The 11,972-nt window shown below is 40.0% G+C and overlaps 2 protein-coding genes across 2 annotated transcripts; one reads left to right on the top strand and one right to left on the bottom strand.

Annotated features, from left to right (window-relative positions):
• Positions 1-6: 6 nt before the first annotated feature.
• LOC118391071 (proline-rich protein 11-like) lies at positions 7-2,647 on the bottom strand. Its single transcript, XM_035782063.2, has 7 exons — positions 2,496-2,647; positions 2,236-2,356; positions 1,919-2,044; positions 1,581-1,670; positions 1,322-1,440; positions 808-904; positions 7-711 (listed from the first exon to the last, which is right to left on the bottom strand). Exons 2-7 carry the CDS (start codon positions 2,281-2,283, stop codon positions 646-648), a joined length of 546 nt encoding a protein of 181 aa, XP_035637956.1. The 5' UTR covers positions 2,284-2,356; positions 2,496-2,647; the 3' UTR covers positions 7-645.
• A 3,332-nt stretch (positions 2,648-5,979) lies between these two features.
• Positions 5,980-10,279, top strand: styxl1 (serine/threonine/tyrosine interacting-like 1). The gene is made up of 9 exons (XM_035782061.2): positions 5,980-6,101; positions 7,880-8,000; positions 8,152-8,213; positions 8,367-8,466; positions 8,948-9,081; positions 9,229-9,374; positions 9,479-9,576; positions 9,695-9,807; positions 10,039-10,279. The coding sequence occupies exons 2-9, from the start codon at positions 7,898-7,900 to the stop codon at positions 10,168-10,170; spliced, it is 888 nt and encodes a 295-aa protein (XP_035637954.1). The 5' UTR covers positions 5,980-6,101; positions 7,880-7,897; the 3' UTR covers positions 10,171-10,279.
• Positions 10,280-11,972: the final 1,693 nt, after the last annotated feature.

The raw sequence follows: 11,972 nt of genomic DNA, 5'->3' as shown, positions 1-11,972 counted from the left end.
TACTTCTGTGGTAGAAACAAGATACATTTTCTGTGTCACTTTTTACCCTTCCAGCAACCAAAACCGGTACATTTATTTATTTATTTAGTTAATTTATTTGGTGTTTCCTAAACATGTCTAGGAAATCACAAATGATATTATATTCTTATAAACACAACATTGGTTCAAGTACTTTAAAAAAACAATGTGCTCAATGTGAAAAATAAATAAATCAAAAGATAATGCAAGAAGCTTTTTGGAAAAAGTAACAAGGCTTTTACAGAAACCTGTTTGATACAGTGGGGTGGTCAAGGCTTTTACAGAAACCTGTTTGATACAGTGGGGTGGTCAAGGCTTTTACAGAAACTGCTTGCCTTTAGAACTTTTATGTCCTTTTTAAAATTGTGGTCCAAGACAAGTGTTTCCTCTTTTCATCCTCAATCTACCTAGCACTTAGTAACTCATTCAGCAATGGAAAAAGTATGAAATAACCCATTCAGCAGTGGAAACCAGAAAGTGCTAGAGAATGTGCATTGTGCCAATAGTTACATCTATAGCTTGCGTTCCGTCCTCATTACAACACTGGAACTTTTCATCGTGGCAGCTGCCTTTCCGTTACATTTGAACTAGTCTCGGTCGACATCTGTGTATACATCAACAAATGTCTCAGTTTTGATCAAAGCTTTCGTTGAGATTCTTTGCCTTTGGAGACAGTCCTCGTGGTAAGGCACTCTGAGGGGATAAAGAACAATATAAGTGGTGACAAAGGGGACACACCTTTAAACCACACATGCATAAGACACACACGCTCTGTAAAGAGTGATCTACCTGGAACTTGCGTCGCAGGGCCTGAGTCATGATGGGGGTGAGGCCAGTGCCCGTCTCCATATTCTCCTTATCAAACAGAGGAGTGCCACCAGGACTCCTAAAGAGTAGAGAGAAACACTTATAGTCATCTCACTTGATGATAGTCCTTTGACTTCCTGTTCAGGTAACACAAGAACTCCAGAATAGAGCACTTAAGTGTTGAAATGCATAACCTATTGATTTGAATCCTTTTCAGCTGTGTACGCAGATTCATAGGGCTTTTGGTAGGTGTTCTAGAGTGGGAAATAACATTTGATAATCTCCACAATAACACAAAATAAATCCAATCAAGAAAACAAATGTTTCAAAAACTGTTCTTCAATCCTGGTGTGCAGGCTTTTGTTCCAGGCTTGATAAACCTTGTTAAATTATCATAACTGGCCTGGGGGAAAAAGCCTGGACAACATGTGGTGGGTCCCCAGGACCATGAAGGAGAGCAAATGGCAGCCAATTAAGAAATATGGGATTGGTTTACCTGCCAAAGCTAAGGCGTTTGAGAAGTTTAGGGGGCAGTTGGCAGTGGGATTGTTTCAGACGGACATTCTGCAGGTCTGCCACAGTGACCAGAGAGGCATGCATCTTCCCTGGAGTTCTCTAAAATAAAAGACAGGAAATGCAAGAAAGAGTCAGGCACCTTACTGCATGCTATGTGCGAGTGTCCCGTGGAGCTTCCATTTTGTACAGGTGGAAGCAGAAATTACTTTTGAGTATGCTAAGGTATATGCACTGCTTACCTTTGATTTCACACTGCTGACAATAACCTTTCTCAGTTTAACATCCTGTAAATCCCTGAGCATCACGGCCACCAGTATGTCCTGCTTCTCCTTAGTGACAGAGGTCAGATCATAGGAGAGAATACATTTTACATTTGAGTAATTTAGGAGATACTCTTACACAGAATGACTTACGGTAATGAGTGCATACAGTACATTTTCGTACTCGTCCACAGTGTGGAATTGAACCCACAACCCTGGCGATGCAAGCACCATGCTCTACCAACTGAACCACACGGGACATAAATCTATGACCACCAAATAAAAAAATAATGAAAGATGAGTTATTCAATTCTTACCTGTTGAGTATTGGAAGCCACTCTTTTTTTTAGGGATGTAGGATTGCAGGAAAGTGTTGGATGTAGGAGGAAGAGGTGGTGGTGGTGGTGTGAGAGCAGGGAGAGGGTCCACACTGGAGCCACAGCCTAATGGAAGAAGGGTAGGAGGAAACATTGGACAGACTGAACTACCAGCAACAGTCCCATTGCAGTGGCATCCAGTCTTACCACCCTGCTGAAACAAGATAGGCTTTAGTGATGTAGTACTGCATGTGGCTTTTTGTCACATGATCATACCATGAGGTATGTTCAGATGAGTGTAATGGTTGGTGTCTCACCTGAAGAGCAGAATGCAAGGCACCCATCTCCCTCTGCATCTCAGCCATTTGATTCTGGAGGGTCTCTATTTGTTTGGCATACCCCCACCAGAATATTTTTTTTCCAAAATCCAGCAAATGTCTGCAATAGATACATGAAAGTAGAAATTGGGTCAGTGTAACTGACATAGAGGCACATGTTTGGGAATGAAATCTAACAGAACATTTTCTCTCAACCAAAACAGCCCTGTTAGAAACATAGCCTTGCTGTAGAAACTTACCTGGCTCAGGTTGTTCCTCCAGATTTGGAATATCCTGCCAAATGCCAGCAGCAGCAATCTGACACCCAGTAAAGGAACCCATTTCTTCACATTCTTTACAGGGGGGTCTTCTAGCTGCGCTGGACTGGTTTGGGCTATTGGGTCACAATATCCAAGTCTAAAGAAAATACACACAGAATGATAAGGGTTATGTGTTTATAGGATTGTCCACCCTCTTGTGCATGATCATTCAGCCAGCCATAGATTAATGTTGACTTTGTAGATATCCAGCGTTTCCCCTAGGATTTTTTTCCAGCAGTGGTGGGGTAGTGGGGTGCATTGCTACTAGTGTTAGCACAATGACATGCTAGCTGTTCCCACAGACTTCCAGTCATTGAGTTAACAACTATCTATTTAAAAGCATGTGTTTGCAGGAATACATTATATATATATATATACAGTACCAGTCAAACTTTTGGACACACCGACTCATGAAGGTTTTATTATTATTTTTACTATTTTCTACATTGTACAAATATAGTGAAGACATCAAAACTATGAAATAACACATATGGTGTCATGTAGTAACCCCCCAAAAAGTGTTAAACAAATTATTTGAAGTAGTCACCCTTTTCCTTGATGACAGCTTTGCATACTCTTAGCATTCTCTCAACCAGCATCATGAGGTAGTTCCTTGGAATGCATTTCAATTAACATGTGTGCCTTGACAGGTGGAAATCTGTCTTTTCGTCTGTTGACTCCAAATTTGAGATTTTTGGTTCCAACCGCTGTGTCTTTGTGAGACGCAGAGTAGATGAACGGATGATCTCTGCATGTGTGGTTCCCACAGTGAAGCATAGAGGTGGTGTGATGGTGCTCTGCTGGTGACACGGTCTGTGATTTATTTAGAATTCAAGGCACGCAACCAGCATGGCTACCACAGAATTCTGCAGCAATACGCCATCCCATCTGGTTTGCGCTTAGTGTCATTATCATTTGTTTTTCAACAGGACAATGACCCAACACACTTCCAGGCTGTGTAATGGCTATTTGACCAAGAAGGAGAGTGATGACCTGGCTTCCACAATCACCAGACCTCAACTCAATTGAGATTGTTTGGGATAAGTTGGACCGCAGAGTGAAGGAAAAGCAGCCAACAAGTGCTCAGCATATGCGGGAACTCCTTCAAGACTGTTGGAAAAGCATTCCAGGTGAAGCTGGTTGAGAGAACACCAAGAGTGTACAAAGCTGTCATCGAGGCAAAGGGTGGCTACTTTGAAGAATCCCAAATATATTTTGATTTGTCTAACACTTTTTTGGTTACTATATTATTCTATGTGTTATTTAATCATTTTCTTCACTACTATTGTGCAATGTAGAAAATACTAAAAATAAAGAAAAACCCTGGAATGAGTAGGTCCAGTTGAGGTCGGAAGTTTACATATACCTTAGTCAAATACATTTAAACTCAGTTTTTCACAATTCCTGACATTTAATCCTAGTAAAAATTATCTGTCTTAGGTCAGTTAGGATCACCACTTTATTTTAAGAATGTGAAATGTCAGAATAATAGTAGAGAGAATGATTTATTTCAGCTTTTATTTCTTTCATCACATTCCCATTGGGTCAGAAGCTTACATACACTCAATTAGAATTTGGTAGCATTGCCTTTAAATGGTTTAATTTGGGTCAAACATTTCATGTAGCCTTCCACAAGGTTCCCACAATAAGTTGGGTGAATTTTGGCCCATTCCTCCTGACAGAGCTGTAACCGAGTCAGGTTTGTAGGCCTCCTTGCTCGCACACGCATTTTCAGGTCTGCCCACAAATGTTCTATAGGATTGAGGTCAGGGCTTTGTGGTGGCTACTCCAATACCTTGACTTTGTTGTCCTTAAGCCATTTTGAAACACAACTCTGGAAGTATGTTTGGGGTCACTGTCTATTTGGAAGACCCATTTGCGACCAAGCTTTAACTTCCTGACTGATGTCTTGAGATGTTGCTTCAATATATCCACATAATTTCCCTACCTCATGATGCCATTTATTTTGTGAAGTGCACCAGTCCCTCCTGCAGCAAAGCACCCCCACAACATGATGCTGCCACCCCCGTGATTCACGGTTGGGATGGTGTTCTTCGGCTTGCAAGCCTCCCCCTTTCCCCTCCAAAACATTATGATAGTCATCATGGCCAAACAGTTCTATTTTTGTTTCATCAGACCAGACATTTCTCAAAAAAGTATGATCTTTGTACCCATGTGCAGTTGCAAACCGTAGTCTGGCTTTTTTATGGTGGTTTTGGAGCAGTGGTTTCTTCCTTGCTGAGCGGCCTTTCAGGTTATGTCGATATAGGACTTATTTTACTGCACCAAAGTACGTTCATCTCTAGGAGACAGAATGTGTCTCCTTCCTGAGCGGTATGATGGCTGCGTGGTCCCATGGTGTTTATACTTGCGTACTATTGTTTGTACAGATGAACGTTGTACCTTGGAAATTGCTCCCAAGGATGAACCAGACTTCTGGAGGTATACAAAAAAAATTCTGAGGTCTTGGCTGATTTCTTTTGATTTTCCCATGATGTCAAGCAAGGAGGCAGCGAGTTTGAAGGTAGGCCTTGAAATACATCCACAGGATCACCTCAAATTGACTCAAATTATGTCAATTAGCCTATCAGTAGCCTCTAAAGCTATGACAATTTTCTGGAATTTTCCAAGCTGTTAAAAGGCACAGTCAATTTAGTGTATGTAAACTTCTGACCCACTGGAATTGTAATACAGTGAATTATAAGTTAAATAATCTGTCTGTAAACAATTGTTGGAAAAATAACATGTGTCATGCATAAAGTACATGTCCTAACCAACTTGCTAAAACTATAGTTTGTTAACCTCTAAGAAATTTGTGGAGTGGTTGAAAAACGAGTTTTAAATGACTCCAACCTAAGTGTATGTAAACTTCCGACTTAAAGCTCTTTTGTGGGGGAAAAAAATAATTCTGATTGGCTGGGCCTGGCTCCCAAGTGGGTGGGCCTATGCTCTCCCAGGTCTACCCTTGGCTGTGCCCCTGCCCAGTCATGTGAAATCCATAGATTAGGCCCTATTGAATTAATTTAAATTGACAGATTTCCTTATTTGAACTGTAACTCGGTAAAATCGTTAATTGTTGCATTTATATTTTTGTTCAGTATATTTTACACACCAAACTTAAATTCACACACACTTGTAATGTTGTGGGTGCAACACACACACTTTTAATGTTTTGGCTGCCATGGTATTTGGGCAAGATCTAATTTTACAAGCTATGTTTTCTTTAGGCAGCCTATAACCTAGGTCCAATAATTGAGTATCTTAATTGTAACCACAACTCGCTAACCTATATATATATATATACCAGTCCCTCCTGCAGCAAAGCACCCCCAACAACATGGATAGAATGTCCAATCACAGATTAGTAGTACTGTACAGCCAACCGCAATGCCCGTTATTGTGTTACCGAGCAACAAAACATAAACAAACATTTCCTTCATATTACGTGTGTTTTGCTCAGATATGTTACAGAAATGTTGAAGCTAAACGCCTTTGGATCGTTACCTTGAGTGGAAAAATTCATTTTGTCATTTTCATTTTAACCAGGTAATATTTTGCCCTAACCCTAACTACCTGCAGGTTTTTACTAGCAACATCAGTGAATTAGTTAGTCAAGCATGTGTTGTTAGCAGAAACCATACGATATCCTATGTCATAAACCTTCAAAGTTCCAGAATGGGGTACAAATGGGAGTCATATTGCGATGGTCAGGGAAAATCCAAAGTAGTCTAATTGGAATGATTGGCAAGTAGATACATAATCCTGATTATACTTATAGAGGAAAATAAAAGTAAGGCATGTGATGCATCATAAATTGTCAATCTAAAATATTGTCATATAACTATAAATACCGTTTATAGGGGTTTTATACCAATTTTATTTATAAATAGCATCTAAAATATATGTAAACATACCATAAATGTCTGTATTTTTGTTTTCTTAGAAATCTGTGAGTTTATTGTCATGGGTTGTATGTTTAGTCACAATATTGTTTCAAACGTTCATTTTGAAAAAATATGTATTGGAAAGCTGTGAGTGCTTTTATATGATACAATATCAATACTTGTTGCATATACAACTTGTATCTAAATCCTATAGTCAACTGATTACAGCCACTGAATGGCTGTGTGGCTGCATTGTTTGATTGGAATGTTGGCATATTGGCAGTTAATTTGAAAAATGTATTGAATCATTTAATCCCTCTAAAACTGTCTGGCTAGCTAGCTAACAAACATACAGTGCAGATCAAACATTCAAATGCATTATTTTACACAATATCTTATCACAGCACTAGTTGACCAACTCCCTGACCAAAATGGATGACCTTCACCCTGTCAAAAAATTGTTCATGGCCATTCTAGTATTCTAGTTCCTAATTCATATATGGCAGAGACAAACATTAGGCTCAGTATTTTTTGTGCTAACAAGGGTTCTCTACGATTTCTGATGTTCGTTTGCAAACTCGACTAACTTGCTGCAGAAATATGTTGATGTTCGGCGAAAACCAATCTGTATATTCTTCACAAATTAGTATTTGAAGCATGAGGTGAACGAGCTAATGTTAGCTAACTAGCTAGTAACTTATGTAGTGACGTGGAAATGTCCTCTATTTACCAAATCATGAGCGCAAACCACAACACAAGTCAGAGTTAGTTATCAAAGTCCATCTTTAATTATATGAGCTCTATCACAACCCTGTGACTCTCAGATCAATTCAGTGTCTATCAATGAATTATCTGAGAGCCCCCTCTACATTGCAACTGAGATCCTTTAATAGCAAAGAACACACATAGTCAGACAGCATAGACATAATCAATCGTTCAGCTTTGTCTCCTTACTCAAACCCAGAACCATAAACCAATCCTCCATATCAACAGGCATATATATATCAAATTGTCATTTAGATACAACCAATTCTAAATACAACCAATCCTGGACAAGCGCACGGAGAGGAGAGTGAGGCTATAGGTTAAGATAAGAGGGAGCATAGAATTATTCCAGACACTGCCATCCTCCTCTCCCCGATGGGAAAAGTAGGGAGTGACTGGCACACAGACACAGTGGAGCAAAAGAGCAAAAGATATGTTTACACATGATGACACCTTGACCTCTCCCCTCTCTGCGGCCCATGCAACTTAGTCTTGACATAGAACAGATAACTGCAAACCCTGCCACAGTATTATACAAAAATAACATTCTGTTGAGAAGTAATTTACAAACATATGATGAATATAAAACATCTTACCTATGTTACCACCTAATTCTGATTATTCCCCAACAGTAGTCCAATGCAGGGTTTTCAAAACACTGACTTTTATTTTCAGGTTGTCAGGTTTCCTACAATGGCTGGAACAACCTTTTGTGAGGCGTCTGAGCTTTACAACATTCTCAACCAGTACACTCGGCTGTCCAGATTGGCAGAGTTCAACTTCCTGTGTTTGATTGGTAAGAGCTAGGTAGGGGCAGACAGTCATATCAGTTCAACACAATGAAAACAAATCTATTGTGTTGATAAACGTTACTTATTTCTAAGATTCAGTCCAATATAATACACTCAAACTTGCCTGGTGGACAAATGGTTATGCTGTTTCCTCAGATGCCCGTGCTAAAGGACAGTACAATGCCAGCCATATCATTACTGCCAGAAATGCAAAATGGGTATGCGTGTCAAATCAGTTATTAACACATTACAACACTAGCTTATCCCACCTTAGGATGACAATACTGTGCTTCAATTATTTTGTCATTTTGAAATACACATTGCAATGTTCGGCAGTGTAATAAGTAAGATGTCATTGTTTTACTCTACAGGACTCTAAAGGCAAACTCATTATGCCTGTAGGCGTGGAGGTGGAGAGTATGAGGTATATTGTGGTTTATGACAGCAGCACCAGTTCTTTACAAGGTTCAGGTGAGCTGAACATCACCAGCCTGGTCACTTACAATTTTTTAATTAACCTTTATTTAACTAAGTCAGTTAAAAACAAATTCTTATTTATAATGAAGGCCTACCCTGGCCAAACCCTAACCCGGACAACTGTTTTTGATTGAATTGTCAATGATTGAATGAACCAGTCAATAATATCCGATCCATGATATCCCATTAGGGCGATTTAATTTAAAAAAATGTATTTAACTAGGCAAGTCAGTTAAAAACAAATTCTTATTTACAATGACGGCCTACCCTGGCCAAACCCTAACGATACTGGGCCAATTGTGCGCTGCCCTATGGAACTCCCAATCAAGGCCAGTTGTGATACAGCCTGGAATCAAACCAGGGTCTGTAGTGATGTCTCTAGCACTGAGATGCAGTGCCTTAGACCGCTGCGACACTCGGGAGCCTGAGTGGGGTAAGAATGGTTTGTAGTTATTCTGTGTGTGTGTGTTTGTAGCTGAGGCTATTGAGTGCGCTGAGGCCCTGACAAAATCAAGCCACTATCCTGTCCAGATTCTGAAAGGAGGCTATCAGAGGTTCTCAGCCTTTTATCCTTTCTTCAGGACACAGAAAATCCTTTACACCATAAAGGTAACGCCTCCATTGCGTCAAACCTTTGCTAAATATTGTGAGAGCCTGTTGAGAAAAAGAAAAACATACTCAGGTGATTAGAGTATTTCAATGTGCTGATTTACATAGATTGTGCTGCTGTCTTGTTTCATTATTGCGACTTTGTAGGAATTGGAGAGCTTGAGGCCTTATCCAGTGGAGCTCTTGCCAGGTCAACTCTACATGGGCAATTACAAGCAGGCCATCAATCCCCATGTCCTAAAAGATCTGAAACTGAGCGCCCTTGTCAATGTCTCCGAAGACAGTTGTCACATGTGCGTGAGGACTCATATTTACATGTCCAAGTAGCAGGTACTATGGATGATTGTTCATAAAAAAATATTATGTTTGAATACAACTTTTTTCTTTTTGAAATTAGGTTTGAAAAAGGAAACCACACCATCCTTAACATCAATGTGTCAGATTCAGTGGAGGCTGATCTATACTCCAGTTTTGAGAGGATTTGTGTTTTTATTGGTGAGCTGAATGTGTTTTTTTCCACTTTTTTTTTTAGATGTTACTTGTTATTACTTGTTGTTACTATTTGTTTATTAATATTATGTTTATTATCGTGTTGCAAATGTTTCCCTTTTAGCCTCTCGTCTCAACACTGGATCTGCAGTTTTGATCTTTTCAAGTCATGGAATAAGCCGCTGTAGTGCTGCGGCCATGGCTTTTCTTTTGCACCACTTGAAATATACACTGGGGGCAAGTTATGTTTATGTACTTTACGGTCTTTTTTGGAATGTGTAATAGAAATAGAATAAGTTCAGGCTGTTCCAGTTCCTGTTTTTGGAATCTGAAAAAATGTCTGGCTTTGTAATGAAAATACTGCGTGTTTACTGTATAAGATTTTGTTGCTGAATTTGGTGAGCTGCTAATTCTTCTGTTATTCCTCCCACTTCATTATGATATCGATGGCACTTTTTCTCACTGAAGGAGGTCTGGGAGCATGTCCTGCAATGTAAAACGAACATGAGGCCAAACCGAGGGTTTGTACAACAGCTGTCAGACTGGGAGCTGCACACACTGGGTAGAAGAATCACTGATATTGCAGAGCCCCGCTATTGAGATAATGGATAATAGTTCATTTCAATGAGTCTAGAAGAGCCCTGTAATTCACTGGGACTATAACTATCGAATGAAAAAAATAAAAATACATGGATATTTTTGTCATGAAGTTGTCTACCTTCTTTATATGGGCCTTCTTGGGTGGTTGATAACATTTGTATGCACTGAGCACCAACTTCTTCTGACAAATATTTGAAGTATGCTCACACTCTCACACACACACACACACACACACACACACACACACACACACACACACATACACACACACACACACACACACACACATACACACTTATGTAGTACTAAGAACCAGCATGCAAGCATCGCTTGTCAGGCCATTGCTGGTGAGGCTTACTGATCACAATTTCATTGTCAGATATTCACTTACCGTATGTATTGTAATACCATACTTTCTGAAGATTCAGGGATCATCTAAAAACACATACACATTGATACGTTTGCCCTGCTGATATTCTGGAATGATAGGTCCTGAGAATTTTATTGGAATGATGAATGATAGAAGGACAATGTTTCTTCTTGCAAGTGTCAATTTTTCAGGATTATGCAATCAATGTAATGAAAAGAACGGGACACACCATGATCTTGCTCTAAAAATACATACACTATATATATACAAAAGTATGTGGACACCCTTCAAATTAGTGGATTCTGCTATTTCAGCCACACCTGTTGCTGACAGGTGTATAAAATTGAGCACACAGCCATGCAATCTCCATAAACAAACATTGGCAGGAGAATGGCCTTACTGAAAAGCTCAGTGACTTTCGATGTGGCACATTCATAGGATGCCACCTTTCCAACAAATCAGCGGTCCCGTTCTGTGAGCTTGTGTGGCCTACCACTTTGCTGCTGAGCCGATGTTGCCCCTATAAGTTTTCACTTCGCCATAACAGCACTTACAGTTGACTGGGGCAGGTCTAGCAGGGCAGGGAAAAAAATTGCTAACACTTACTAACAAGGATTCCGAAATCATTGCTAAGAATAATGAAAATGACTGCAGTTTCTACTGGTCATTGTTTTCAAGCTGCTTGTATTGGCGCTAGCTAGGTACCAAGCTAAAGCTAGCTACCCCAGAAGTTGCGGTAGAACAAATTATGCTTTATTACCAATGCGGTATTGTAAACACGTCGTTCATGGCCGGTGTTTGCTTGTTTGTCATGGCCGGTGTTTGCTTGTTTGTCATGGCCGGTGTTTGCACCCCCCTATCCACATCGATGGAACAGTAGTGGAGAGGGTAGCAAGTTTTAAGTTCCTCGGCATACACATCACAGACAAACTGAATTGGTCCACCCACACAGACAGCATTGTGAAGAAGGCACAGCCACCAACCACCCGAGCCACTGCCTATTCACCCCGCTATCATCCAGAAGGCGAGGTCAGTACAGGTGCATCAAAGCTGGGACCGAGAGACTGAAAAACAGCTTCTATCTCAAGGCCATCAGACTGTTAAACAGCAACTACTAACATTGAGTGGCTGCTGCCAACACACTGACTCAACTCCAGCCACTTTAATAATGGGAATTGATTGATGGGAAATTATGTCAAATATATCACTAGCCACTTTAAACAATGCTACCTTATATAATGTTTACATATCCTACATTATTCATCTCATATGTATACGTATATACTATACTCTATATCATCTACTGCATCTTCATGTAATACACGTATCACTAGCCACTTTAACTATGCCACTTGGTTTACATACTCATCTCATATGTATATACTGTACTCGATACCATCTACAGTATCTTGCCTATGCCGCTCTGTACCTT

Source organism: Oncorhynchus keta, chromosome 12 (genome assembly GCF_023373465.1).
Source record: "Oncorhynchus keta strain PuntledgeMale-10-30-2019 chromosome 12, Oket_V2, whole genome shotgun sequence".
NCBI classification, from domain to species: domain Eukaryota; kingdom Metazoa; phylum Chordata; class Actinopteri; order Salmoniformes; family Salmonidae; genus Oncorhynchus; species Oncorhynchus keta.
This window is presented reverse-complemented; position numbering and strand designations above follow the sequence as displayed.

Coding starts and splice junctions, on each gene's coding strand:
- LOC118391071 (XM_035782063.2), bottom strand. CDS start 2,283: ATGGCTGAGATGCAGAGGGAGATGGGTGCCTTGCATTCTGCTCTTCAG. Junction 2,045..2,235: donor CCTTGCATTCTGCTCTTCAG/GTGAGACACCAA, acceptor TTCTTCCATTAG/GCTGTGGCTCCAGTGTGGAC. Junction 1,441..1,580: donor TCAGCAGTGTGAAATCAAAG/GTAAGCAGTGCA, acceptor CTTTTATTTTAG/AGAACTCCAGGGAAGATGCA.
- styxl1 (XM_035782061.2), top strand. CDS start 7,898: ATGGCTGGAACAACCTTTTGTGAGGCGTCTGAGCTTTACAACATTCTC. Junction 8,001..8,151: donor CAACTTCCTGTGTTTGATTG/GTAAGAGCTAGG, acceptor CTGTTTCCTCAG/ATGCCCGTGCTAAAGGACAG. Junction 9,808..10,038: donor ACTTGAAATATACACTGGGG/GCAAGTTATGTT, acceptor TTCTCACTGAAG/GAGGTCTGGGAGCATGTCCT.